Consider the following 25655-nt stretch of genomic DNA (forward strand, 5'->3'; position numbering starts at 1 on the left):
GTCTCCAAAAATATGATGGAGATCACCTGAGGAAGAGAGTTGATCAACCTCTGGCTTCCATAGGTACTTCTCATAATAGCAAAAATAAAATAATACATTAGCATAGCTGTATCTCTTCCTACCTAAATTCCAAGAATTCCTCAGAATTGATGTCCATGTATAAGTGTTTCCTGGCCCAGATATTGTCTCTATTATTTCTCCATACATCATAACCAGTGTCTGCAAGCAGGAAGCCCAGACTGTTGTTGGGAAGGTTGGAGACCCAGGTACCAGCAGTTAATGTCCATCCATGTTACAAATACACTACTGGCTTTTGTGCTGACTGAAAAAAAGAAAAAGAAAAGAAAAGTGTTGCTGTTACTACTAGTAGTAGTAATACTAGCTTTATTAATTTTATGTGTAAAGGTGCTTTGCCTGTATGTATGTCTGTGTGCCACATTTGGTGTCCATGGATGACCTTGGATCCCCAAAGTTACAAATAGTTGTGATCTGCCATGCAAGTATTCATAATTGAATCTGGGTTGTCTGAAAGCATGGTCAGCTCTTAACCAGTGAATGAGTTATCTTCAAGCCCCTAATGCTAGTACTGTCATCATCATCATCACCATCATCTTAACATGTAAAACTGAGTATATTATGACATTTCTGCATGTAGACAATTTAAATTTGCTCATATAAATCTTATTACCTTCTGTTTCCCCCCACTCCCAGGGACCAGGCTGGTGAGAAAACTGCTCATAACACAGGTCTCTTTAGTATATCTCTGTTCAGCCATATTTTCTCCAAGTTCCTTTCTTAGATAAAAAACCGATCAAATTAAAATTTGATTCATGGAAAAGTTTGTCACCATGTAGGCATTAAACAAAACTTAATTTTTAAATGTTTATTTAAACTATTGCCAAGGTTCCATGGCACTTTTCAGGCAACAATTTATTTTTAATGGTTCCTATTTTTTCATTCCTTTTTGTTTCATTGAGAATTTCTAGTTGAAGATAGGGCAGTGGTATCCACAGAATCCATTTCACATTATATCCCGTTGGTGCTCAGTGAACCCATTAGGGCACAGAAGGTGATGTAAAATTTTCTGGTGAACCAAATGTCTGAATCTGTATTCCTCACAGCTTTGGAAAGAATGACTTACTTTCTACATTTCATAGATGGAGACGCTGATGTCAGAAAAGACATAACTTGTAGAAGTATACAATTTATAATGTCTGCTGCTGTAACAAAAACATCTTCCTGATTACAAAACCCCTTCCGGCCATCAAAAGTGACCTATAAGACCTGTGAAGAAATCCAGCTGTGGCACCCATCTCTACTGTTTTCTCAGTTCACTTGAGTCCTCCTCCTCCTCCTCTGAGGCCCAGGCTCAGGCTGTGCGTTCTAGATTTTTCTGCAGGGCCGGAAGGGTTCGGGGCTGTCCGCGGGAGCTCCCGGTGGAGGCCAGGGCAGGCTCTTTTGGTGTCGGCCACCGCTGCAGGCTTCCCCGCCCTCTCCGGCGCAGGCGGCCCGCCCACGGCACAGCCCTGACCCTCCCGGGGACACGGTGGCCGCGTGAGCCGGCGACACTCCGAGCCTCCGCCGCCGCCATGCTCCGGGTGCTGGTGGTGGGCGCCGGGCTGACCGGAAGCCTGTGCGCCGCGCTGCTGAGGAGGGCGGTAGCCGGGCCCCTGCACCTCGCTCTGTGGGACCAGGCTGGGGACGCAGGTGAGCGCTGGCTCGGCAGCAGCAGCAGGAGGAGGAGGGACTCCTGGGAGCAGCGGGCCCGCCACAGCACCGCCGCCGCGGAGGAAGGGCCGCCCAGCGGCTCGCACTCGGAGGAGGGCGCTGTCACGTGACCCGGGGCTGCTGCAGCCCGCCGGCTGCGTGCACGCGCGAATGGCCGTCCTGCTGGGGCCCGAGAGAATGGATGGACACCGACATCTGCCCAGCGTGGGCCCAGCCGCTGCCTGTGGGCTAGGCTGCTCTGCGCCTTTGCAGCTTTCTCGAGACTGTGCAGATTCCCGAGCCCCTCTTGGCCAAGCCTTTCCAAATGTCTAGAGGGAACGTCCTGATGAAGAGCCTTCTTTAGGCATTCTGGCGTTTCATCCGTGTCGTCTTACTCACCCATTCTTTTCGTCCGTTTGTTCAGGTCGACACAATAGGTACTAGTAACACTGAAAGGCAGTGGTACATTATGCATGAGTCCTTTATCTATTCAAATAAAAGAAAACTTACAATGAACAAATACCCAGGATAATAAGCGATGATAAAGACTTCAGTTTACATTAATAATGTTTTTAATGTCTTTGGACAAAGACAGGGAGCTGTAAAATTTTCCAAAGGTTCATTCTATGCACTGACAATTGCTTATGAATTATTTTAAGGGGGAAGAATGATTACTGCCAACAGTCCTCATAATCCCCGATGCACAGCTGACTTGGGAGCTCAGTACATCACCCGCACACCTCATTATGCCAAGAAGCATCAAGAGTAAGTTGGTCACTGCCTGGAGACTTAGTAGATAGGTGTATGACATAAAATGAAACAAATCATCCATTCTAATGCATTTTAAAACTTTGCCTCTTATGACAGTGAAATGTTCTTATCCTTGTGAAGACTGTGTGGAAGTATATATGGAAAAATAAAAAAGACTAAATACATTTTAGTAATTGTCACTGTTAGAGTTGGCAGCAATGAAAGTCAGTATTTCTTGCACATTTAAAATGGGGGCATATAATACTTTTCTATGTACTTGTCTTGACTTTACCTTTATTTCGAGAAATAGAAGTTATGAAATAAGCCATAATGTCAGTAGAAGATTTACAGATTCTTGAAGGATTTGTGTTCTTCCCCTGAATTACAAGTTTTGTTTAGTGCAGTATGCATTGAGTTGGGCATATACGGATTTATAATGTGATTTGTTATTTTAGAAGACATGCCAGTGGTTACAGAGTTAATCACACTATACATTTTCACATAATGATTTCAGATTTTATGAGGAGCTGTTGGCTCATGGGATTTTGGAGCCTCTGACCTCCGCTATTGAAGGAATGATGGTGAAGGAAGGAGACTGTAACTTTGTGGCACCTCAAGGAATTTCTTCAATTGTTAAGCACTACTTGAAAGAATCAGGTGGGACTTGGATTTCCTCTGCATTTTAAATTAAAGTTGTGCATTCAATGTTAGTATCATATAGAAGATTATAAAAATAGTTATCCTCTTGTCTTCTCCTTAAAACCAGTCTTTCCTTCCTTCAAAGTAAGCCTAATATCAGTTTGCAGTGTGTGGTTTTTTTCTTTTTTAACAAATGTTCATTTTCCTATTGAGCTGTATGGCTGTCTCCATTTACTATTGATCTGTTTATATTAATTTCCTTGAAATATGAACAAAGGGGGTTATTTTATATAAACTATTCAGTATCTTTTTTGTCATATCTTTGGCGTGTTTTTCACACCAACACATTTAATTTGTTTTGCTTTCTTTAATAGATGTCCAAAATAGTAGAGTATGTGTGTGTGTGTGTGATTCTTGTGTATATTTATATTTTAAGAAATGGGGGCTGTCTTGATTTTTGAGTTTTTCATTTCTCTGCTTGATATGCCTGTAGGATTAAATCCTAACAAGTTGTTTACTCTTAAAGACCATCTCATCAGTAGTGAGTGAGAATGTTCCTTACATCTGAATGTTACAGACATTTTAAATTTTTACCAGCATCATAGGTTAAAACAGCATACTTTTGTAGGTTTTTTAAATTTCCTAAGTTATAAGTAAATGTATACACCTTTTGTTTTGTTAACCAGCTCTTTGCATTTTTTCTTTGAATGTCTTATTCATAATTGTCATATTCTATTAGGATTTTAATTTTTCCTGTATGCATTTTATGAATGCTGTAACAATTTAGATTTCATAAACAGAACAAATAGAGGTTTCCTTGGGTAGCAAATTATTTTTCTGTTATAGAACAAACTTTCTTGGAAATTTGTAATTTGGCTAAGTACCCCATTCAAGATTACTACAGAAAGGTGTGGGCAGAAAATTTGGTCTTTCATAGCTATTTGTAGAATTATTGGTTTTCTTTGTCAAACATTACCTAAGAAAAGCCTCAAGAATCTGAGAATGAGAAGGGTCCATAAGATTGAATATACAACAGGACACCCAAAAAATGAAGTTCTGGGTTAGATCATTTCTGCATTTGAGATTTAGATGATGAAAGTGTAATTGAATTCTTCAGAGAAACAACCAGTGGAATATATTTTGTTCCCCCCTTCTTAATTCAGATATTCTACCTCTATTACCAACTATAGTCCAGAAACATTGAAAAGGGGCTAAGCATGGGGGCATATACCTGTTTTCTTAACACTTTGGAGGCAGTGCAAGATCACCACAAGTACAAGGACAACTTGGGCTACATAGTGAGTCCAGGCCAGGAAGGGCTGTACTGTGAGATCCTGTCTCAGTAAACAAACAAATAAACCAAAATCTGAGGGAAAAAAAAACAATTCCAGAAAGTTCTAAAAGACAAAAATGAAGTTGCTGCACAACTTACAGTAGTATAGTGTAGGCACACTCACGGATTCGTGCCCCCTCAGCCTGTTTCCTTAGTATCTGTTGTTAGGAAATGGTTCACTTTGTTTTCTAATCCATGTGGAGTAACATCTATAGTTGTTTTTGGTGTCCTGAGTATGTAGACTTTTGTCATCCCATAATTCTCTAAGGAACACATTATAAAATATCTATTGGCTTAATACTTATACTGTTCTAGGTATTGTGAGTAATCTGGAGATGCTTTAAAGAATATTGGAAGGCATGTATTAGTTACCTACAAATATTATGCCCCTTTATGTAAGTGACTTGAGCATCAGTGAATTTGGGTATCTTGGGGATAATATATTGGTATCAATTTTTAAGAGCTATGAGAGGATGAAAATGTGTAGTGTGTGTATGTGTACACTCATGAGAAGGAAAGAAGGGAGAAGAGAAAGAATGAAGAATTAGCTGTCATGATTATAAGACTATCAAGTTCCAAGATCTGAAAGGTGAGTCAGCAAGCCTCATACCTAGGAGAGCTGATTGTGCTCCAAAGTAGCATGCAAACTATAGGTGAATATTCATTTGTCTACTCTAATTAGTACATTTAAAGGGCTTTCCTGTGTCTTCATGTCTCAACTCAGCATTGCCAGATGCTGCTTACTAAATCTAATCTGTAGGAAACGATACAAGAAAAAAATTTGCTTGGATTTTCTCCTTTAAAATCGAAGAAACTGGATAGGGAGGTTGCCTAGTGGGTAAAAGACTTGTGAAAGGCAGATGGCCTAAGTTTAAATCCCCAGAACCCACATAAAAGCTGGATGTGGCTACAAGAGCCTGTGCCCACAAGTACTGGCAGGGCAGAGACAGGAAGATCTCAGGAACCTGGTAGCTAGTCAGCCTCGCTGAAATGGCCAGCTTCTTGTTCAGTGAGAACTATCCTCAAAAAAATTAGGTAGAGGACATTGACTCCTCTTCTGACTTCCACATGCTTGAGCATAGTATCTATGTGTACACGCACATACACATGCATACATAAACACACCTACATACACAAAAAACACATACACACATACACACACACATACACACACATACACATACATACATACCTACAAACATATACATACATATACAAACTCACACTAGAGGGAGGTTGAAAAAATGGAAAAAATATGTAGTAGAAACACATTTGCCTTTATAAAATGTTTAAAAATTACTAGCCTTCTGTCTGTATAGCTATGTGAGAAATTAAAATGTCTTTTAATTAAATAGCATGCACTGAGGGTTGTGGAACTCTGTCCTCTAGGCATTGCTTGGCTGTTCAGTCTTTCATATCTTAGCAAGCTATGATTACTTATTCAAGACCCTCCCAAAGCTGTTTCCAGTAATACGTCTTCATGGAACTGGTGGTAAAGACGTTGAGAGGCAGCTCAGGAGAGGCAAGAGTTCCACTTTTCCCTGATGACATTTAAGTGGTCAGTGTAGCTGCCTGTAAGTAATGCCAATTAAACTCCTTAGTTTGCCAACTTGGACTTGGGTTGAACCATCTCCTGGGGCACTGTTGCCCCCTCTTGACTGAATAAAGTGCAACCTGGAGAAACTGTACAGTAAGAAACAGTTCCTGCCTGTTAATGTGAGGTGCTGTGGTGGGGTAAGGAGACATTAAATTGTTCTTTAGTAAAAAAAAAGATTATAGTAAATGCTAAGAAGAGTGTGAACGCTGTGACCAAATATTTAGTAAAAAATACCCAATGTAACAGATTTCGGAGAGGTGAGCTGAAAAGGCGTCAGTGAAAGTGCCAACAGAGGAACTGACATTCCGTGGGTAATTTAAAGGTCAACAAGTGTGAACTAGGTCAAGAACCAAGGGGTTAGAGCTCCACAGAGCAGGAATTGGACAGTCATGAAGTAGACATGGCAAAGTGCATTCAAACAATTAAAAGGTAACAGTGACTGGGGAGTAGTTCAAATGAGAGAGAAAGTAACAAGATGAAGGACAAGATTAAACTTGACTCAGGTGTAAATGCCTTATAAATGGTGTTAGAAGGTCTTACACTTTCTTTTAAGTGTGGTAGGAAGCCACTGAAGATTTTTTTTCTGCATGAAATTTATGCAGAAGCTTCGAGTGCCTCTGGAGGAAATGGATGCTGGCCTCCGTTTCCAAGTGGAAGTTTCCAGAGCATGTATAATTTTAATGTGAGGTGTATTATAAAAGTTGTTACTTCCACAGGGAAATTCCTCTTTCCCAGAAACTTGAATCCTAGCACCAGAAAAGACAATTTCCCTTTCTTCTTTGTAAATACTACTTACGGAGTGGATTTTGCAGGAGTTGTGTTAGCTTTGGGTGTGCTCAACTGCCACAGTGGCCTTGCATTTTTTCATGCATTATACTTTACCTATCCCGTTAAATGAGAGAGCTGTAAAATAAAGGTCTTTAGGCCTAGTCCTTGGAATTCATAGTTTGTGTGTGTGTGTGTGTGTGTGTTTTCCTGATGCTGCTCTTCTGAGGTCAGCACTTAACAGTTCTGATGTTCAACTCAAAGAACACCTTGAGCCTTTGGAGTCGATGGCCAATAACTTCAGCTGAAGCATGGAGAACTTTATAGGCTAGTGTATTTTAACATATCTTCACACACCTACACACATTCACACACTTATACACATACACACATCCTCACACACATAAACACATTATAAGAATTTTGTGTTACATTCTCAGAAAGGAAGTAGGGTGGCAAACTAGTTGGTGATTCTCTTAGTTCTGGTCCTTAATGAGTACTTAATCTCCCCTACAGACATGTTTTAGATTGTTTAAGGGCATATTGCCAGATATCACTAGCGGAATTGCTAATACATTTACTGGAGTGTATTTATACTTATTCTGCAAAGGTGACAAGCTTCCTAGTCTCCTGTGCATGTTTTAAGCCATGGATTAACAGATTAAAATGTTTCTTTCTTTTTTTTTAAATAAATTGTTATAATATGTAACAATTGCTTGACTAATGTGGTGGCCCTCATATAGACACCCTTGTTTAAATACTTGGTCTCTGGTTAGGGGGACTGCTTGAGTAGGATTTGGCTATGTGGCCTTGTTTGAGTGTTGTGGCATTGTTGAAGGAGGTGGGTCACTGGAAGTGGACTTGAAAGTTTCAGAAGCTCCTGCCATTCCCAGTTAGCCCTCCCCCTCTGCCTCTTGGTTGTGGTCTCAACATCTAAGCTCTCAGCTATTTCTCTAGTACCATACCTGCCTGCCTGCTGCCATGATACCCAGCCTGGTAGGCATAGACTCACTCTCTGAAACTGCAAACAACCGCCCCCCTGCACACACACACCATTAAACATTTCTTTTACGAGTTGCTTTGGTCATGATGTCTGTTTGTATCAATGAAGAAGTAACTAAGACAGCTAATAAATTTCCTTTTATTGAAAATATATTCTTTTCTCATATAAAGTATCCTGACTCACATCCTCAGGCGTTCCATTAAAAACATTAAACTGAAAGCTATGATATATATGCAAAGGCTTGGTGCAGATGTGTGTAGGCTCTGTGCATGCTGCTTCAGACTCTGTGAGTTCATATCAGTTTTGCTCGGCTGATTTAGAGGGAGCTAATAAGTTCTTAATGAAGGTAGGCTATGATGTAGCAGATGTAGATTTAGAAGAAGAAGTAGTTGTTGTAGTCGATGTAGAGTGTTGTATAATTGTTTCCTTCATAACAAACATTGACTGGAGGCCGGGGCTGCAAGTGGTAGAGGGCGGATGTGCTACTGAAGGAGAGAGTAAAGAAAGATGCGACTACAGAAGTCAAGGGGTGGAATGAATGTTTTCTGCACCTGAAAGGGTTAGTTTGACTTTTTATTTCCTCCTCATTTGTGTGGAAAATCCTGGTAACACGGTCCTGATTTTGCCTTTGGGGCAGGTGCAGAAGTCTTCTTCAAACATTGTGTGACCCACATCAACCTGAGAAATAACAAGTGGGAAGTCTCCCAGGAGACAGGCTCACCTGAGCAATTTGACCTCGTTATCCTCACCATGCCAGCTCCTCAGATTCTGGAACTTCAAGGTGACATTGTGAACTGTGAGTACGCCTTGCTAGTTACCTACTCAGGGAACACTGGATTGGGAGGGCACAGGTTTGCTCTTCTCTTTGAGAGAAAGATCTATTATCAATTCTACCAATGTTATGTTTTAAAGTGGTTATGGTCTACTTCCTGAAGTCAGTCTAGGCCATAATGAGGCTTACAGAATGTTGTTTTAACTGGTTAGGAAGTCAACAGTTCTCTTCTCACTGCCCTTGGTTGAAAAGAACTTAGTGTTGTTTTTGGCTGTGCTGTAGTGTGGCCCGAAAGAGTCTGTTTAGTCATCCTGTAGAAGAGATGTTCATCGTGGCTTCCTATTGGTTTGCCTCATCTCCTGTCTTCTGCTCTCTGGGTAACTGCTAAGTATTTACTGCTGTTAGATGAAATTGCTTAGTGTCATTGATGAGTAGGTGGATGTGATAGAGGATAGATTGTCCTGATGGAGCTAAAATTATCTTAAAAGAGCAAAATTTATAAAAATTTTATAAGGAAATTCCTTTGTTTGAATAAGAAAAAGGTAAAAGCATTTTCTCCCTAGAACTGACATTTTAAAGAAGGAATTCGGTGGGCCATTGATAAGCAGAGTAACACTTTTTTTTTTAAAATTTTATATAACCAAGTCCATTTAAATGAAAACAAACATTTATAGACAATATTTGGGAATTTGGGCGTCGTTCTTTCCAAACTACTTCCTGCTGGTAAGGGGCGCTGTCATGGGGGATTCTAAGAAGATGCAGAAATCCTGGCTATAGTCTTTAAGGCTGCTTTGTCCAGCTGTTTTGAATGTAGGATCACCTGGTCAGAGTAACACGTTTTGTAACTAAATCTAATATTATTCTTTTATATTCTGGTTTCTTATGCATAAAAATTGTTAAAATATTATAAAGGTTTTGTTGAAAAAGCAAAAATTCATTGTGAACATGGGAAATGTTGATATATTTAGCTGGGTGGTCAGTTTTTATTTATTTATGTACCTGAAACATGACAAGTGGGAAGTCTCCTCAGAAGCCATTCTCTCCAAGGGTTTGAGCCTGTCCCATGGTACCAGTTCTTCCTGTCTCCTAGGGAGGTTGACTATGAATTTCCATCTTCATAGAAAGTAGATAATAAGGGCTGTGAAGGATCAGTCACTCTCAAATCATGCTACGGTGTGTTCGGAAAGAAGGCCAGGAATCCAGCATGTACTACTTTACCTGGAATTTACTCAAGATAGCTTTGAACTCCAGACCCTCCCTCTGATTCATGATCCTGCTACCATGATGGACTTTAACCTCAGTGTGAGCCAGAGGAAGCCCTTCTTCATTAAGCTGCTTTTGTCAGCTTATTTATTGTTGCTGTGGCAACAATAAAGGTGACTAGTGTAGTTAGTGAATACAGAATTGTGATTTCATCTGGAAAAATGGTTGGATATTGGCAATTTCATGTGAGCCAAGAAAAGTACTGTATATAGATTATAAGAGCTGAAATAAAACAATGAGTAAGGACAGTCGTTGGTGATGTGGATTTCAAGTTTTCTTAGGACACTACAGACTACTTTGAAACCAGGCATCGTGGTATGTATTTCATCTCAGCACTCAGGAGTCTGAGTCGAGAAAACTGCAAATGTGAGACTTGTGTGGACTACATAGCAAAGGACTGGCTTACACACACACACACACACACACACACACACACACACACACACACACACACCACTAACAACTTTAGCTGGTACATTGTTGTATGTTGCTTGTATATTTCTTTTCTTTTTCTTTTGTTTTGTTTTTTTGTTTGTTTTGTTCTGTTTTGTTTTGATTTTTGGTTTTTCAAGACAGAGTTTCTCTGTATATCCCCAGCTGCCCTGGAACTTGTTTTGTAGACCAGGCTCTCCTCAAAGTCAGAGATCTGCCTGCCTTTGCCTCTCAAGTACTGGGATAAAGGCGCGTGCAACCACTATCTGGCTCATAGGTGTGTTATTTCTGATTATAGTGGTATTCATTTTTTCACAAATTACTGAAAAGTCTTTAATAGCCAAGTCTTTCAGTTTTATCTTTTGAAACAGAACTTAAGTGTTGCGATTGATTTAGTGTTATTGATTCTAGATAGCTATCTTGCTGTAATTTGTAACTTAGCTGGTAGAATTTAAAGATCATTTTTAAAAAATGTAGTTGCTTGCTGTGTCTTTTCCACTCCTGTTTTCCTAGGATTCTCCTTAGGATCACACAAACCATGGGCCATCTGTAACGAGTACGGTTTTTCTGCCCACCGCCAGTCTTGTCCCTCCGCCACGCCTGCCCCAATTAATGCACAGAGACTCTGTATTTGATATTATGCTGTTGGCCTGGTTACTTGTTTCTTATTGGCTAGCTCTGTCTTAATTATTAACCCATTTCTGCTGATCTATGTATTTCTCTTACCGGGGAGTGGGGCAGGCGTCTGATCTCCCCAGTCTCTCCATCTTGGCTCTCCTTACTACTTCCTATTTCCTCCTTGTCTCCTAGTCCCTCCTATCTTCCTTTCCTATTGGCCAACAGTGCTTTATTATTAACCAGTATGAGAAACATATACAGAATGACATCTCCCATCAACCATCAGTCTCTATCTAATGACTAAACAAATGAAAGAGAATTAGGAATTGCAACTTGAAGGGCATTTGATATAAAGAGAGAAACTGCTTTAGAGAGGACCAGTTCTTAGCAAAAATAAAGTTGGATATAGAAATGACTTTTAAATATGGGGGACTGAAAATAGATTATCTTGGCAGGAGAGGCCTTGTAGTGGGAATTTCAGGATATAAAAGTAGATATGGATTTGGAGGAGTGTGTGATGTGCTTTGAATCTTAACATTTGTTGAACAAAGCAGGGAATGTTAATTCATCAGGAAAACTGAATCAATCTTTGAAAACTTGTTTAGGCACATTGGATGAAAATTAACTTTACTTAATTGGATTTGAAGAAAAAATACTATTAGAAATTAATGGAGTATTATTGAAAGGTCTTTTAACCTTAACATAAAATCATTTTAAAGTGATACTTAAAATATCAGTAAGCTATGCTACAAAGTCTGTGATCTTAGTGTACAGGTATGACTCCTTCCTAGAAAGAGATGAACTGTCTGTTCTCTGGAGGTGGACACTGATAACATGCCAGATGAATATATCTCCCCAAACATAGCTTGGTGAGCCAAAGAATGTCCTCTATTGACTTACTTAAGCATGGCTGACTGGAAGTCAATGGCATTAAAAATAAATAAATAAATAAAGCCAACCCAGTATGGGTGACAACTCCTCAGAGATGTATTCCTGGAGCTCACTGTTCAACTTGCAAGCATTTCTACCAGAGACTTCAACTTGCCATTGTTAACTGCATTTATGAGTTTATGATCGCAAGGAGGAGCCTTTTAAATCTTGTAATTTTCAGAGCTTCCTGGGCCTTCTAAGTTTACCTAGCTTCTTTAGCTTTATGGGCTTCTTGTTTCCCACTCCCCACAAGAATTGAATGTTTCAATGTGGAGGAAAGGGCTACTAAGCATGCACTTTGGAATATGATAAAACATTGCCCTAGTGAGTACACGGATGCTCCTTTTTAGAACTTCTAGATCTTTCTGTTATAAAATGAACAAATCAGGTCAAATAGTTTACCATAAAGTAATTCAAATGTTTGATTTGTCTTTGACATTGTTTTGTAAAGAGTTTGACTCAAAGCACAGGACACGGTTCTTTCGTTGGCCCAGCAATATGTTTCATTGCCCTTTTAGCCTGAAGGTCTCCATAGGACAGGAAGGAATTCCATTTCTCTATGGATATAAATGATTGTGCCTAGCTGCCTACAAGCTTCTGAACAGAGATCTCAGTCGTAGAAGAACCCATTAATAGTAATTCTCTTTGACTTTTGCCTTTTATACTTACCTCATCTACTTGTCTTTAAAAATACAGTGGTTGCAAAACCACAGATTTGGATGCATTTCTACTAATTTTTCTATCTCTAAATGCTAGAAGAACAGCCTAAAGTCCAGCTTTTCCTCTGTGCAAACACAGTAGTCACCAGAAACAGAAGAGGTGGCCATAGCTGTTGGATGTGAAGTATTCCCTGAAGGATCATGCATTTCATGTGGGGGTCCACAGCTGGTGAAACTATTGGGGAGCTGGTGACACCTGAAGGAAACAGAGTTTCTCTGGAGCAAGTACCCCACAGAGGCAGGTCTTCATGTTTATAGACAGGATGTTTCCAGTCTGTTCCCTCTTCCCTTTCCCCTGAGATGTAAAGATCTGAGTCTGCTCCTTACTCTGACAGCAGCCACAGAGGCCCTTTCATCATGCCTTCTCCACCATAATGGAGTATACACTCAAAGAATTATAAAAAAATAAGTCCTTTCTCTCTGCCTCACTTCTCATCAGGTATGTGGTCACAGCCACAGAGGAAGGAAAAGTCCTCATTTGGGAGTTGCTGGACACCTGGCATACCATTGCTTATGCTCATTTCCCATCTGTGGTCCCAGGCAAACACAGGGGGATTTCCTACATCGGTTCCCCTCTGAGACCAACTAGAAGATTCTGATGGATCTAACATCAAATACATTTTGTGACTATGAAGTTAGCATCTCTATACATTGTATCACTTTTCATAAACAACTCATAAGAAATATTGCCCCCAGTTTACAAAAGAGGAAAGAGAGACCCAGAGAAAATAACTAACCTACCTGGTTACTACCCAACTGAAGAGAAGGCCATAGTGTGGCCTTGATGTGTACTTCCCTCAGAACTCAGGACTGTTTTCCGTTCAGAATGCTTTTATAGCAGAAAGCTTTTAAAAGAGATATCAAAGCTAGAGTTAATGTGAGAAGAAAGAAAGGAGAGCTAGCATTCACTGAAATGCATCATTACCATCAACTGAGTCATTGAATCAAATTAAACATTTTTCCACTCTGAACTGACGAAGACATTTTAAAGATAGAACACATTTGAGAACTAAGATGTTGGCTTTCTGGCACAAGTTTTTGACAATTCATATAAATGTGATGAATTCAAGATTAGAAAGAACTGCTCTAATTACTAACTTAAATTATGGAATTTTAAACATTAGGCTTGAAAGAGACAGACTAATAAAGGGAAGGAGACAATGCAGCATTTCTAACTGAATGAGCTCTTGCCTAAGTTCATTTCTGTATCTCCTAATAGTATGTTATTTGAGAAGTTTTGTGCCATACCCCATCAGAGCGTGAGACACGCTGAAGCCTGTTCCCTGAAACTGATATGTTCTCATTCTGACTTGAGCATTTACTTCTAGAAAACAATCGGAAATGCATTATAAAATATGTCGAGTAACTAGAAAGGAACACTTCTATAATTTTTACTGGTATATAAATCACAGTTCATTTGATGATATCTTTCAAATAGTGATATGTTCTAAATTTGTTCTGAAGCAGCCAAAGAAAACTCACTGTATTCAAAGCAGAGTTTACTCCATTTCTGTAAGTTGTTGGATTTTTTTTTTCTTAACAATTGATCATTTTGTTTGCCAAACACATTTGAAATGTTACTCTAGGAAAATGAATTAAAATCTTGTTTTAGTTTTAATGATGGTTATTGATGCAGCTTTACTTTTACCTGTGAGTTTCATTTTAAGTGTGCTAGAAACTTTAAAGTACAGCTGTGAAGTTAACAACAATCTCAAGGAACTTTTATTTAAGTGTGCCGAAAAGAATTAGATGTCTATGTGAGATGATACTAATGGAAAAGACAATATGCCATATTGTTTGGTAGCAGTAGGAGAAGAAACAATTAGAGGCCTGTGCGTAAGGATGGTGACTGCTAATGGGCACGTGAAAAACACGTGGGGGGTGGGGGTGTATGCCACCTAAGCAGGGTTATGAGAAGGTGGAGGAGATGTGACCTGTGACACTTTCTGGTGGGATGTCCCGAAAGAAGGACCTAAAAGGAGAAGAGCACTGGGAAATGGCCAATGTCCGATCTGTAGAGAGGAACAGTTGTGGGAAATGAAAGCAGAGAGAAATCAGGGGCTAGTTACTGAGAGGTTTGTGGACTGACAAACACCAGGCTTTGTTATGCATCAGAACGAGGAATGATATGATCTCACTTAGGTTTGAGGAGCATTTATATTGTTGTATTTAAAGTAAACTTTAAAAATTGCTTCCCATAAAGCAATTGAAAAGCTGTTTATTTTTAACTGATAAGTTATTATCTGTCCATATGGGAGCCAGTATCGCACTTTAATATATGTATATGTTATATAATGATCACATCAAATCTATCCTAATGTGTTTTTAGACTTTTCCTAATACCCTGTTATAAAATTCTGTCACAGACATAATCCTGTTATCAGTACATACAGAATACTTATGAATGCTTTATTATGTAAAAATTGGACCTTTTTACCAGCAGGAATCAAGTTTTGCTCTGTGTGGGAAATTGGCAGTCCTATTGACAATGGCATGTTAGAAATGATTCTTCAGATGCATTTCTTTTTTCTGTGAAAGGTGGGGCAAGGGATTGGGCTGGTAGTTAGCAAATGAAGTAGGGTTGGTTTTGTTGCCTTGTCTTGTAGTTTTAAGGTAGGTGCATTATGCTTGCGAGCCGATGGAGACTTTCAATTAAAAGAGAGGAAACCAATCATACAGTAGCAAGCCAGAGGAGGCACACACAACCTGGTCCTGAGGAGACAGAATGGGCCTCTGTTGGCAGCTAGGCACCATGAGGTGATGGAGAGCTTGTGAGCACGGTTGGAGGAGACGTAGGACCTGTGGAAGTCCTGTCGTGATCGATTTGTTTCCAAAATCGTTAGCTGAGCTTGAAGAGGTGCTGCAGGCATTGAAGGGTTGCTCAGAGAAGAGAGGGACTGTACAGTCCCTTCACACTGGGAGCAGAGAGGAAATCAGAAACCTGGGCAGCACCAGACACTTCTGTGAGTGTCTTGAGCTCAGGGTGAGACGAGGCTGTCAGCCTTTTCCTCTCTCTCTCACTCTCTAGTCTTTAGATCATTGGTTTTCAGCCTAATGCTGCACCCCTTTAGTACAGTTCCTCGTGTTGTGGTGACCCCAACCATAAAATTATTCTGTTGCTACATCATAACTGTGATTTTGCCACTGCAGTGAATCATGATGTAATTATCTGATATGCAGCCCCCTAAGGGATCACAACCACAAGCTGAGAACCACTGCTTTAGATGCTTTAAATATTTGAATGAATAAATAAAAGAATCAAGAGGCGAATCAGCACTCTTTGTGCTGCTCAAGACTGAGGTGTTTTTCAGTTTACTACTTACGTGGTTTTAATTGGAATGCTTCATCCCAATTACTGCTTTCTTTCTTGTGATCAATAATTTAAATCAGCAATGCTCTGAGTGCCCTTTTTTGGTTGGGGTTATGAGGTAAAACTGAAATCTAGTTTTGAGTATGTATATATGTGCCTATATTATATATACATAATCTTCATGTAAATGAGACAAGAATTAAATGTTAATTTGGGGGGATGAGACATTCATCTTTATGTATTTCTTATATTCTGAGCTATGCTTAGCCACCCATGGCTACATTTGCCCAGCCCATTCTTGGCCTGCCATGTCTTCCCAGTCACAGGAGGGATGAAAGTGAATAAAACATGGCTCCTACCTGAGTGCATTGTAGCCATCTGGGACATGTATACTGTCCCTTAGAATATATAAGGAGTATGTACTCAGTGTTCTTAGAACACTAGGATCCTGTATGACACCACATAGAATTATCACTGATAATTACAAAATAATTTGAAATTTATAATAAGAACTAAAACATAGTCAATTCAGTCATAGGACATACAAAATCTTCCTGATAGAGCATTTGTTTCTTTAACAGACAATTTGCTCAAAGAATCTGCTTTGTTATTGCTATAATCGTGTGCTTTGTACAGTGATAATTAGAAAATATTATTAAGTTAATAAAATTGCTTGGCATTTATTTATTGATTGATTGATTGATTGATTGATTGATTGATTGCAAGATCAATTGGGTCCTGGGGTGGTTTACGTAAACATGACAATACTTTGTTCAGCCTTCTGAGGCGCAAGGGAACTCAGAACTCTTAGACTGCAGGACAAAATGCTGAACAGCAGGTGGCGCCATGTGTACGTTCTTTTGAAGGCCAGTGCCTCAGGCCCAAGACACTTTGCAGTGGTTCTCTGCAAAGATTATAGGCATATCCAAGAATTCTATTTTCCCTTTAGGTTGTTATTTGTCATGCCTTCTTTGTCAAGCAAGGTACAGAAAATAGCTAGGTAGTTTATTAATGCATTTCTTAGCAGTCAAACTGTCAGAATAAACTCCATTGCTTAAGAAATGGTTTGTCTATATAGATTGCTGCTAGGTGGAACTTTGGCTAGACAAATTTTATTTTAAAAAACTTTGGTAGATCAAGGTTCTATTTGTCTTCATAATAATCCCTTCCACAAAAAAGTAATCTGCCAGGTTACTAAGGTTCTAGTATGCATAATGTTACATATATTGAATTCAATAAATTGTGAGTTGATTTTGTTATGGTTTTAACAACAGATGTTTGAATAAAATGTCTCAGAGTTCAATGACTTCTATAGAGAAATTTATTTATGTAGTTTCCTTTACATGGAAAATACAACATAATGATATTTAAACCACACAAACTGTGAGTGTGTCTGTGGGGGTGTATTGCCTGTTTGTGTATGTGCTTGTATGTGTATTTGTATGTGAATACATTTGTTTAATATATATACATGTTTGTATGTGTATGTGTTCTCATCATTGACCATCAGTTATTGAGATGGCATCACTCCATGTCTGAAATTTCATGTAATGGCATATACTGTTGTCTGAGGGGCCAGCCTCACAGCACAGGTCTCAAAGAGAATCCACAGAGTTGGCATGTACTATGACTTTTTGTTTTTTTTAATCTGATGCTATTAAGGGAAAAGACAGTCTCTCTTGATGATTTCCGTCTTTATTCTTCTCTGTTCTTCATTCTGTGTTCTATATTCCATTTTCTTAGCTCTAGCCAGAAATGTCCTTTCTGTCTCTTTTGATGGTTTTCTTCTCCTTCCCTCTCTCTTATTAAAACAATAATTATTTATTTTTACTTTATGCACTTTGGTGTTCTGCTTGATGTATGTCTCTGTGAGAGTGTCAGTTCTTGGAGTTACAGACAGCTGTGAGCTGCAGAGAGTACTGGGAATTAAACCATGGTCCTCTGGAAGAACAGTCAGTGCTCTGAACTACTGAGCCCTCTCTCCAGCTCCATTCTCCTTCTCTCTTGATGTTCTCCAAATTTTCTCGTTCTTGATGTTTTCCCCCTAATTCTCTCATTCTTGATGTTTTTCATCTAACTCTGCCTTTATTCTTGATGTTTACCTTCTAGTTCTGTCTCTTTTCTTTCCCTTACAGCTTATATACCCCAGCAAAAATACTTCAGGCAATATAGAATTACAGTGTGGTTACATTCGATTGTTCAAGTGAATTATTACAATAAGTTTTTCATCTCCCTTACATGATTAAAACAAAGTCATCCCAAGAACCCACATATATTTACATCTAAGCAACCTGTTACAGATTAATAGAGTGAGAGAGCAAGTAGGGGTATTTTTCTCAACCTTTTTTTTTTTCCCTGTCAGGCATCATATTGCAGTTACAAAGAAAGAATCAATAACTTTATTACTTACCATGAAACGTAATCATATTAGGAATCTTAAAAGAAATACAAACCTACACTTTTATGTGTGAAAAACAATTGAACAGCTCTACTTTAAAACTTTAGGGTGCATACCCATTCATCAATAGTTTCTTATATTGGGAAGTTGAAGGCAAAAAATGGGTACAAGGAATTAATCATCACCTTTGGTCATCAACCAATCCTAGCAAGAAAGACACATCAGGTAATGATAATTGGACTCCTTTGTTCTTGTTCCCTGACCTGAAAGAGTTCTCACTCAACTATATGCCTTTCTAAAACTTTAGATTGTTTCTTGTGTGTTTTCTACCTCAGGGCTCTTTAACAAAAACATCTTGGTCTAATGTTAAGTTATTTTCGAAGCTTTGTTTCAGCTATGATGTACTCCAAACCTTAATGTACTCCGAACATTAAGATTAAAAGAAATCGAGTCAGCCCATCTCCTGGGACTCAATTATTTTCCTTAATCATTAACCTGAACTTTGATCTACGTAGCTCCTTAGGTGAAACTTATAGGTTCTAGCTGTGTAACACTTCCTTGTGTTTATTTCTTTACTGTCAAAACTCTATTTAAATTAACATTATTATTATCATAGACAGTACAGCTTAAGAGGAAGTCATCTTCATAATAATCCACAGGTAAAAATGCTGAGTACAATGGGATGGTTCAAGGAGACAAACACACTACATTACAGGCAGTGGGGAGCTCCCCACACCATTCACACCATGCAGGATATCAGAATAAGACAGCAGCAGGAGTCATGTGAGGGCACACTGGAAGCAAAAGACACTCTGCAGTCTGTGATCTCCGGGCCTTGCCTATCCAAGATTTACCCTACAGTGTTTTGTTTCCTGATGGGCCAATCCCCTGAAGTCAGTTGCCAACTGCTGCTCCCCTGACATGACCACTGGCAGACATACTGGGAAAAACCCTAGAAACACAATAGCTCTTACAAGACAGTCCATGTGTAGAACAATTTCTTATCTGAGGCATTTTGTCCCTATGTATGAACATTGTTTCTTCTCTTCTGTTTATTTTATTTGCTATCATTAGAAACAACTAGTAGTGAAGTATTTAGAAACAATTTGGTTTCATTTCACTCCTTTTGTGCTATCCTTTGTTTTTCTTTTTCGAGACAGGTTTTCTCTGTATTGCTTTTGAGCCTGTCCTGGAGCTAGCTCTGTAGACCAGGCTGGCCTTGAACTCACAGAGATCCACCAGCCTCTATTTCCTCAGTGCTGGGATTTAAGGCGTGCACCACCAGCGCCCAGTGTGTGCTATCCATTCTTATATGATCAGATGGGAATTTAGATCTTGAGTGAATATTAGTAGCAAATATGAGCATCTGATCTATGTAATGGCATACTGTCAATCACTGTGTGCGTATGTGCATGCGTGCATGTGTGTGTGTGTGTGTGTGTGCACGCGTGTGTGTATTTGAACTGAGATACTTGAACACAAGTTCAGAAAGTATGTTTACTTTCTAAAGTAAACAACTTATAGACAGGTGAAGGCATTTTATTGTTATTTATAAATACCTTGGTTATAAGTTTATACCTTTCTTCATAAGGCTAGATTTGGAGGGGGAAAAAATCAAGATTCAGGTGAAAATTTTAAAGTAACTGTTATTCTGTCTCTTTAATAATCTACTAAATGGGAGTTTCTTGAGTTATTTTCTATTACTGTGTAGTGCCCCAAGTGAATGTTTCTTAGATAATTTTTTAATTGAGTAGCAAAACCCTTAATTTTACATGTTGCTAGGAATCAGAGAAGGTAGTATTCCCTCCATGTTCAGTCTTTGTTTTCAACTGCTCCATACCAAACATTTACTTATATTGTGTGGAGGGGTAGCAGAAACAGATAACACCCTTTTTATTCTGTCCCTCATTAACCTTTTCACAATGACTAGAAAGCTGGCTTAGCAATTAAGAACACACATTCTCTTTCTGAGGGCCTAGGTTCTGTTCCCAGCACACACATGGTATCCTAAAAACCATTCACAACTTCAATGTCAGAGTATCCAGGGTGTTCTTTTGGCTTCTGGGGACATCAAGCACATGTGTAATGCATATACATACATGTAAGCAAAACATACACATAATAAAAAGAAATAAACTTTTTCAAAAAAGAAACACAAATTGTTCTGTTTGCTTTCGTGATGGCTGGTAGAATGATTTTTGAAGTCTTATAAACACAACCTTCATTTCTACACAAACAATTACTATTGCACAGTAAAGCCTCTGGGGGAATACAGGAGGGATCTGGGTAGGATTTTTCTCTAGATTTGCTGCTGCTGCTGCTTTTTCGTCTTTATCCACGGAGAGAAACCAATTCCGAATGGTTAAAATACCTAAATATAATCTAAGACTTCTACAAAGCTGCTAGAAAAGGAAAAAATCAAAAGGGGAAACCCCATGAAGTCCATCTGGATGGTTTCTTGGATGAAACTCCAAAGGCACAGACAACAAAGCAGAAACACATGGGTGAACTTACATCAGTCTTAGAAGTGCTGTACAGGAAAGGGATCAATAGTAAAGAGACTACAGACCATGGTGCATGTATAATAATGCATGTATAGTAATAATGCAATTCCTCTTGACAGCAGGAAGTGTGCCTTCAGGTTTGTGTCTAGGCGTTAGCAGAATGATAGATACTACATGTTTATTTAATGAATGCACTTCTGTAATCTGCTGTTCTTTCAATGTGTGGAATAGGAAGCCATGTTTAAGCTGCCATGGTGTCAGATTCCTATTATCTCAGCAATGAGGAGACTGATGGAAAAGGGTTATTAGTTCAAGGCTAGCCTGGGGTACATAGTGAGATGCTTTCAAAACCCAACAAATATGTATAAAATGTGCAACTATGGCCAGGCAGTGCTGGTACACACCTGTAATCCCAGCACTCAAGAGGCACAGAGGCAGATGAATCTGTGAGTTCAAAGCCAGCTTGGTCTACAGAGTGAGTGAATTCCAGGACAGTCAGGGCTACACAGAGAGAAACCCTGTTTCTAAAATAAGTGACCACAACTGGATATCTCATGAGGTTTACCAAAAGTGAGTTTTAAAACTTTATTTAGGTAATCTTTTTATAAAACCTAATATTTGCTAAATAATGCCAGCTCCTCAAATTCTTTATCTCAAATGCTTCTACATTTATAGCTTGGCCTGCTCATATGAATGTAGTGAATAATCACTTTTTGATATCTGGAGGCATCCTCTCACATATGTGACTAGTGACAAAATAAAGTGGAGACAAGACCAGAGGAAACTGGTGTGGGGCCATGAGTGAGATTAAAACATAGTTAAAACATAATACAGGTAGTTTTACTTGATGTTTCAAGAACTGAATGGAAGTCACATGAAGAATTTCCAGCATTGTTTAGGAGGCACTGCAGTTAGAGAATATATTGAGAAATATACTTTTTAACTTTGGAAGATATTTTTAAACGATCTAATATTTATTTCCATATTGTTCACAGTAGCTCACTTATCATAAACTTTATGGTCTGGCCACTAGGTTTTCACTCGGGGTTCAGAAAGAGATGGCACAGAAAGTGTAGGATATACGTCTGAGGGCTACAGAAGAGAATCTTCTCACACACTCCCTTTTTCTGCTCTTTATTGTTCTCTCTTTACCATTCTCTTTCTGTCCCCAGAAGCTTGAAGCCAAATATAAGAATTACAGAGATAGCTTTTCATTGGTCAGAAGCACACTCACAGGCTAAGCCATAAAGGCAGAGCCATTGCCATGACAACATAAGGTCCCAAGGCCATAGGAGCAAAATCTTGACCAGACTGGGAGGCTCAGTGCCCAGTGATAACGTTAGGACACGGGTCTATTGTTAATAGACTGGCAGATGAGGAATAAGCATACTTTAAGGTTAATGCAAGGTTAGCTTAGGAAAGCACTTCCTATCTGCTGACAGAGAGAATCCAGGGCACTCTTGTTCTCTATCTCTCTAAGAACTATGGCTCAACAACTTTAGACATGCCATAATTGTCCTTGGACATCTGTGAATGTCTCAATAGAGGTTTCTTTGCCTGGATGCTAACACTGACCAACTTTCTGCCAAGGAAGATAACTGCAGGGGGTAGACTTCTAAGTTTATACAAAGACTTGGTTGAGAGAGTAAGGTTATTGACTGTGATTATTTTCTTGCCAGAATCACCCACTGCTGGGGAGAATCACCCAATATACCAATGCATAGGGGAAAATATGCCCAGTAAATGACTAATACACTGATGGAGTTTTGGGAAGTGCCATGGCTTCACAGGGAATCTACAGTAAGGATAGTGACTGTTCATAAAGCAAATACTCCCACGACCCTGCATGTGGGCATCCTCCATGGGAATATATGATCCTGGAGGGTAAGCTTCATGATCTGTCAGCTGAGCTCTCACTGCATAATTCTGCAGTCCATAGCACTTAGAAAGAATCTCTAAAAATTTTGATGTACTTCACTGCATAAGCTGCTCAGCAGGCAGAAATTCAGCATCTGTTAAAGTCCTGCATCTGAAGCAGCACTTGTTGTATTAGTTAGACAGAGGACCTAAACACATACCAGTGTGGACAAGACAGAACAAATGAGATGAGATCAACTAGATGTAATTAATTCCACTGTGTAAACTTTAGAGAGGCCTCAGCAAAGTCCCTTACTCACAGGCACTTGTCTTTCAAATGAATTAGAAGACTAAGAGTCAACATGATCACTTTGATGGGCTTTGTAGATGTATTATACTACAAGTACTTAAGTAAGAAAATAAATATCACTCCCAGTTAAGCCTCCCAATTAATTGTATTTACTATTGTTACTATTACCATTGTTTGTTAGATTTTTTTTTTCTCTTAGAGACAGAGTCTTATCCAGTGGGCTGGCTTGAACTCACTATGTAGACAAAGCTGGCCTTAAACTCATAGCAGTCTACCTCAGTGAGTCTACCAAGTGCCATGATTATAGGCCTACTCATTTTCAGTTAAATCTTCACTATCGTTTTTCATCATTGGAATTTGTAAAGGGTATAATAATTATTGGGGATTTGTATTGAAGTCTTGGGTGATAATACTGGTGTCCTATATGGCAATTCTCAAGAGATTCTCTAGCTTCAGCATGAGCAAAACTCCAATATTGCATCCACTCTGATGTACAATGCTAAAACCTCCTGAAATAGTAATGTTTTCATAATAAAAGAAACCATAGGTATAGCTCAGGGCTTGCCTGGCAGGTGTTGGAGACATGGTTTGATCCTCAGCTCCACAAATAAAATATAACATATCAATTGTGATAGTAGAGTCACGTGCTATATAGTGCTTTTGGTTGATGGTTGGGTGCATATATAGTGATGTTTCCATAGATTACAGTGGGGCTGAAAAGTTACTTGTGACCTGCTAGCATTGTGGCTATGTTAATCTCCATAGTACAGTACATTACTTTCATGTATGTGATGAACTTGGTATAAACAAACCCTCTCTCTAGGTCATGTGAAAGTACAGAAAGTACAATTGTGGACAATAATGATTTTATGATGATAATAAATAGCCCTTACTGTTTTATTTATTTTATAAAGTATACATCCTGTGATTGTTTGAAAAAGTACTTCAACTAATTAAAAATTCATTTCCTATAAACAATATGATGTAGGTTTTATTTTTCTGTTTTGCAACAGCCTCAAACACATTATGTTAACTGTATCTCTCTCTTTCTCGTTTTCTTTGTCTCATTCTCTTTATCCATCTATCCTTTCTCCATCTCCACTCTCCCCACCCCTCCTGTTTTATAGATAGTTTCTTGCTATATAGTCCACTGTGGCCTTGGACTGCCAATCATCTTGCCTTTGCCTCCAGTGTGCTGGGATTAAAAGGGTGCACTGTTTTCACAGCTGAAGAATTTATTTATTTATTTGTTTATTTATTTAATTTTGATGGTGGGGGGAGGAAAGAATTTGTTTGGCTTTCACTTCTACAATGCTGTTAATAACTGAAGGAAGTCAGGACAAGAACTCAAACAGGACAGGATCCTGGAGACAGGAGCTGATGTAGAAGCTATGGAGGATGCTGCTTACTGAGTTGCCTGCCATGACTTGCTCTGCCTACCATCTTATGAACCCAGGACGAATGTCCCATGGACAGCACTACCCACCATGGGCTGGGCCCTCCCACATTGATCACTAACTGAGAAAATGCCTTACAGCTGGATCTCATGGAGGCATTTCCTCAGCTGAGACTCCTTCCCCTCTGATGATGGTAGCTTGTGTCAAGTTGACATACAAAACCAGCCAGTACAAGGTTCATTATGATCACATTGAGTAAAACTATCTACAATTAGAGAGAGATTTCAAGACGAGCCATGTGTGCGGCTGACAAGTAGTTAAGAGAAGTTATCACTAATTTGGGATCGCAGTGTGACTGGCAAAACTGTGGTAAATTAGAATAAGGTATTAGTGGACAGCATGTACCAAGAGTCAGAATGTCTCAGACCTGTGAATGTTACTGGAGCTGGAAAATATAAAGCCTAAACAGCTTGCTAGTTATTACCATTGTAAAACATGCTTCTAACAGTTGTTTTAACATCCTTATCTATTAACTCAAATGTCTGTATTCTTTTTGTGTTAATTTCTGTTCATTGATTTCTTTTTCCCCTAATGCTATGTTTTTGCACTTTTTTTCTATTTTTATTACCTGTAACACAGGTTTTTATCTTGTTTTGTTTTTACCTCATCTAACTATACATATTAATGCTTTATATATATATATTTATTATTTTTTATTATTTTACATATCGATCCCAGTTCCCTCTCCCTCTCTTTCTCCCTCCCATGTCCGCTGCCACCCTCTCATCCCATTCCCATGCCCTCCAGCAGGGATCAACAAAATCTGTCAAGTCATTTGGAGGAGAGACTAGGCCCTCCCTCTTGCCTCTAGGTTAAGGGAGTATCCCTCCATGGGGAATGGGCTCCCAAAGTCCTTTCATGCAACAGGAATACATCCTGGTTCCACTGTCAGAGGTCCATTAGACTGCCCAGGCCTTCTAATTGAGACCCACATTTAGGGGGTCTGAGTTGGTAGAATGTTGGTTTCCCAGCTATCAGTATGGGGGTTCATTAACTCCCCCTTGTTCAGGTCAGCTGTTTCTGTGGGTTTATGTAGCCTGGTCTTGACCCCTTTTCTTATTACTCCTACCTCTCTGCAACTGGATTCCAGGAGTTCGGCTCAGTGTTTAGCTCTGGGTGTCTGCTGCTTCCATCAGTTACTAGATGAGGGTTCTATGATGGCATATACGTTAGTTATCAATCTCATTATCAGGGAATGACATTTAAGATAGCTTTTCCACTGTTGCTCATATTGTTAGTTGGGATCATCCTTGTAGGTCTCTAGACATTTCTCTAGAGTCAGTTTTCTTTT

General features: G+C 39.2%; 1 protein-coding gene across 1 annotated transcript in view; it reads left to right on the forward strand.

Annotated features, from left to right (window-relative positions):
* Nucleotides 1-1488: 1488 nt before the first annotated feature.
* Nucleotides 1489-25655, forward strand: part of Rnls (renalase, FAD dependent amine oxidase) — a 252975-nt gene continuing 228808 nt past the window's right edge. The window contains exons 1-4 of the mRNA XM_051199847.1: nucleotides 1489-1707; nucleotides 2367-2472; nucleotides 2972-3114; nucleotides 8432-8590. Coding sequence (XP_051055804.1) covers nucleotides 1590-1707; nucleotides 2367-2472; nucleotides 2972-3114; nucleotides 8432-8590 — 526 coding nt within the window. The 5' untranslated portion in view covers nucleotides 1489-1589. The remainder of the gene's footprint in view (nucleotides 1708-2366; nucleotides 2473-2971; nucleotides 3115-8431; nucleotides 8591-25655) is intronic.

This window comes from Phodopus roborovskii, unplaced genomic scaffold, assembly GCF_943737965.1.
Source record: "Phodopus roborovskii unplaced genomic scaffold, PHOROB, whole genome shotgun sequence".
NCBI classification, from domain to species: Eukaryota; Metazoa; Chordata; class Mammalia; order Rodentia; family Cricetidae; genus Phodopus; species Phodopus roborovskii.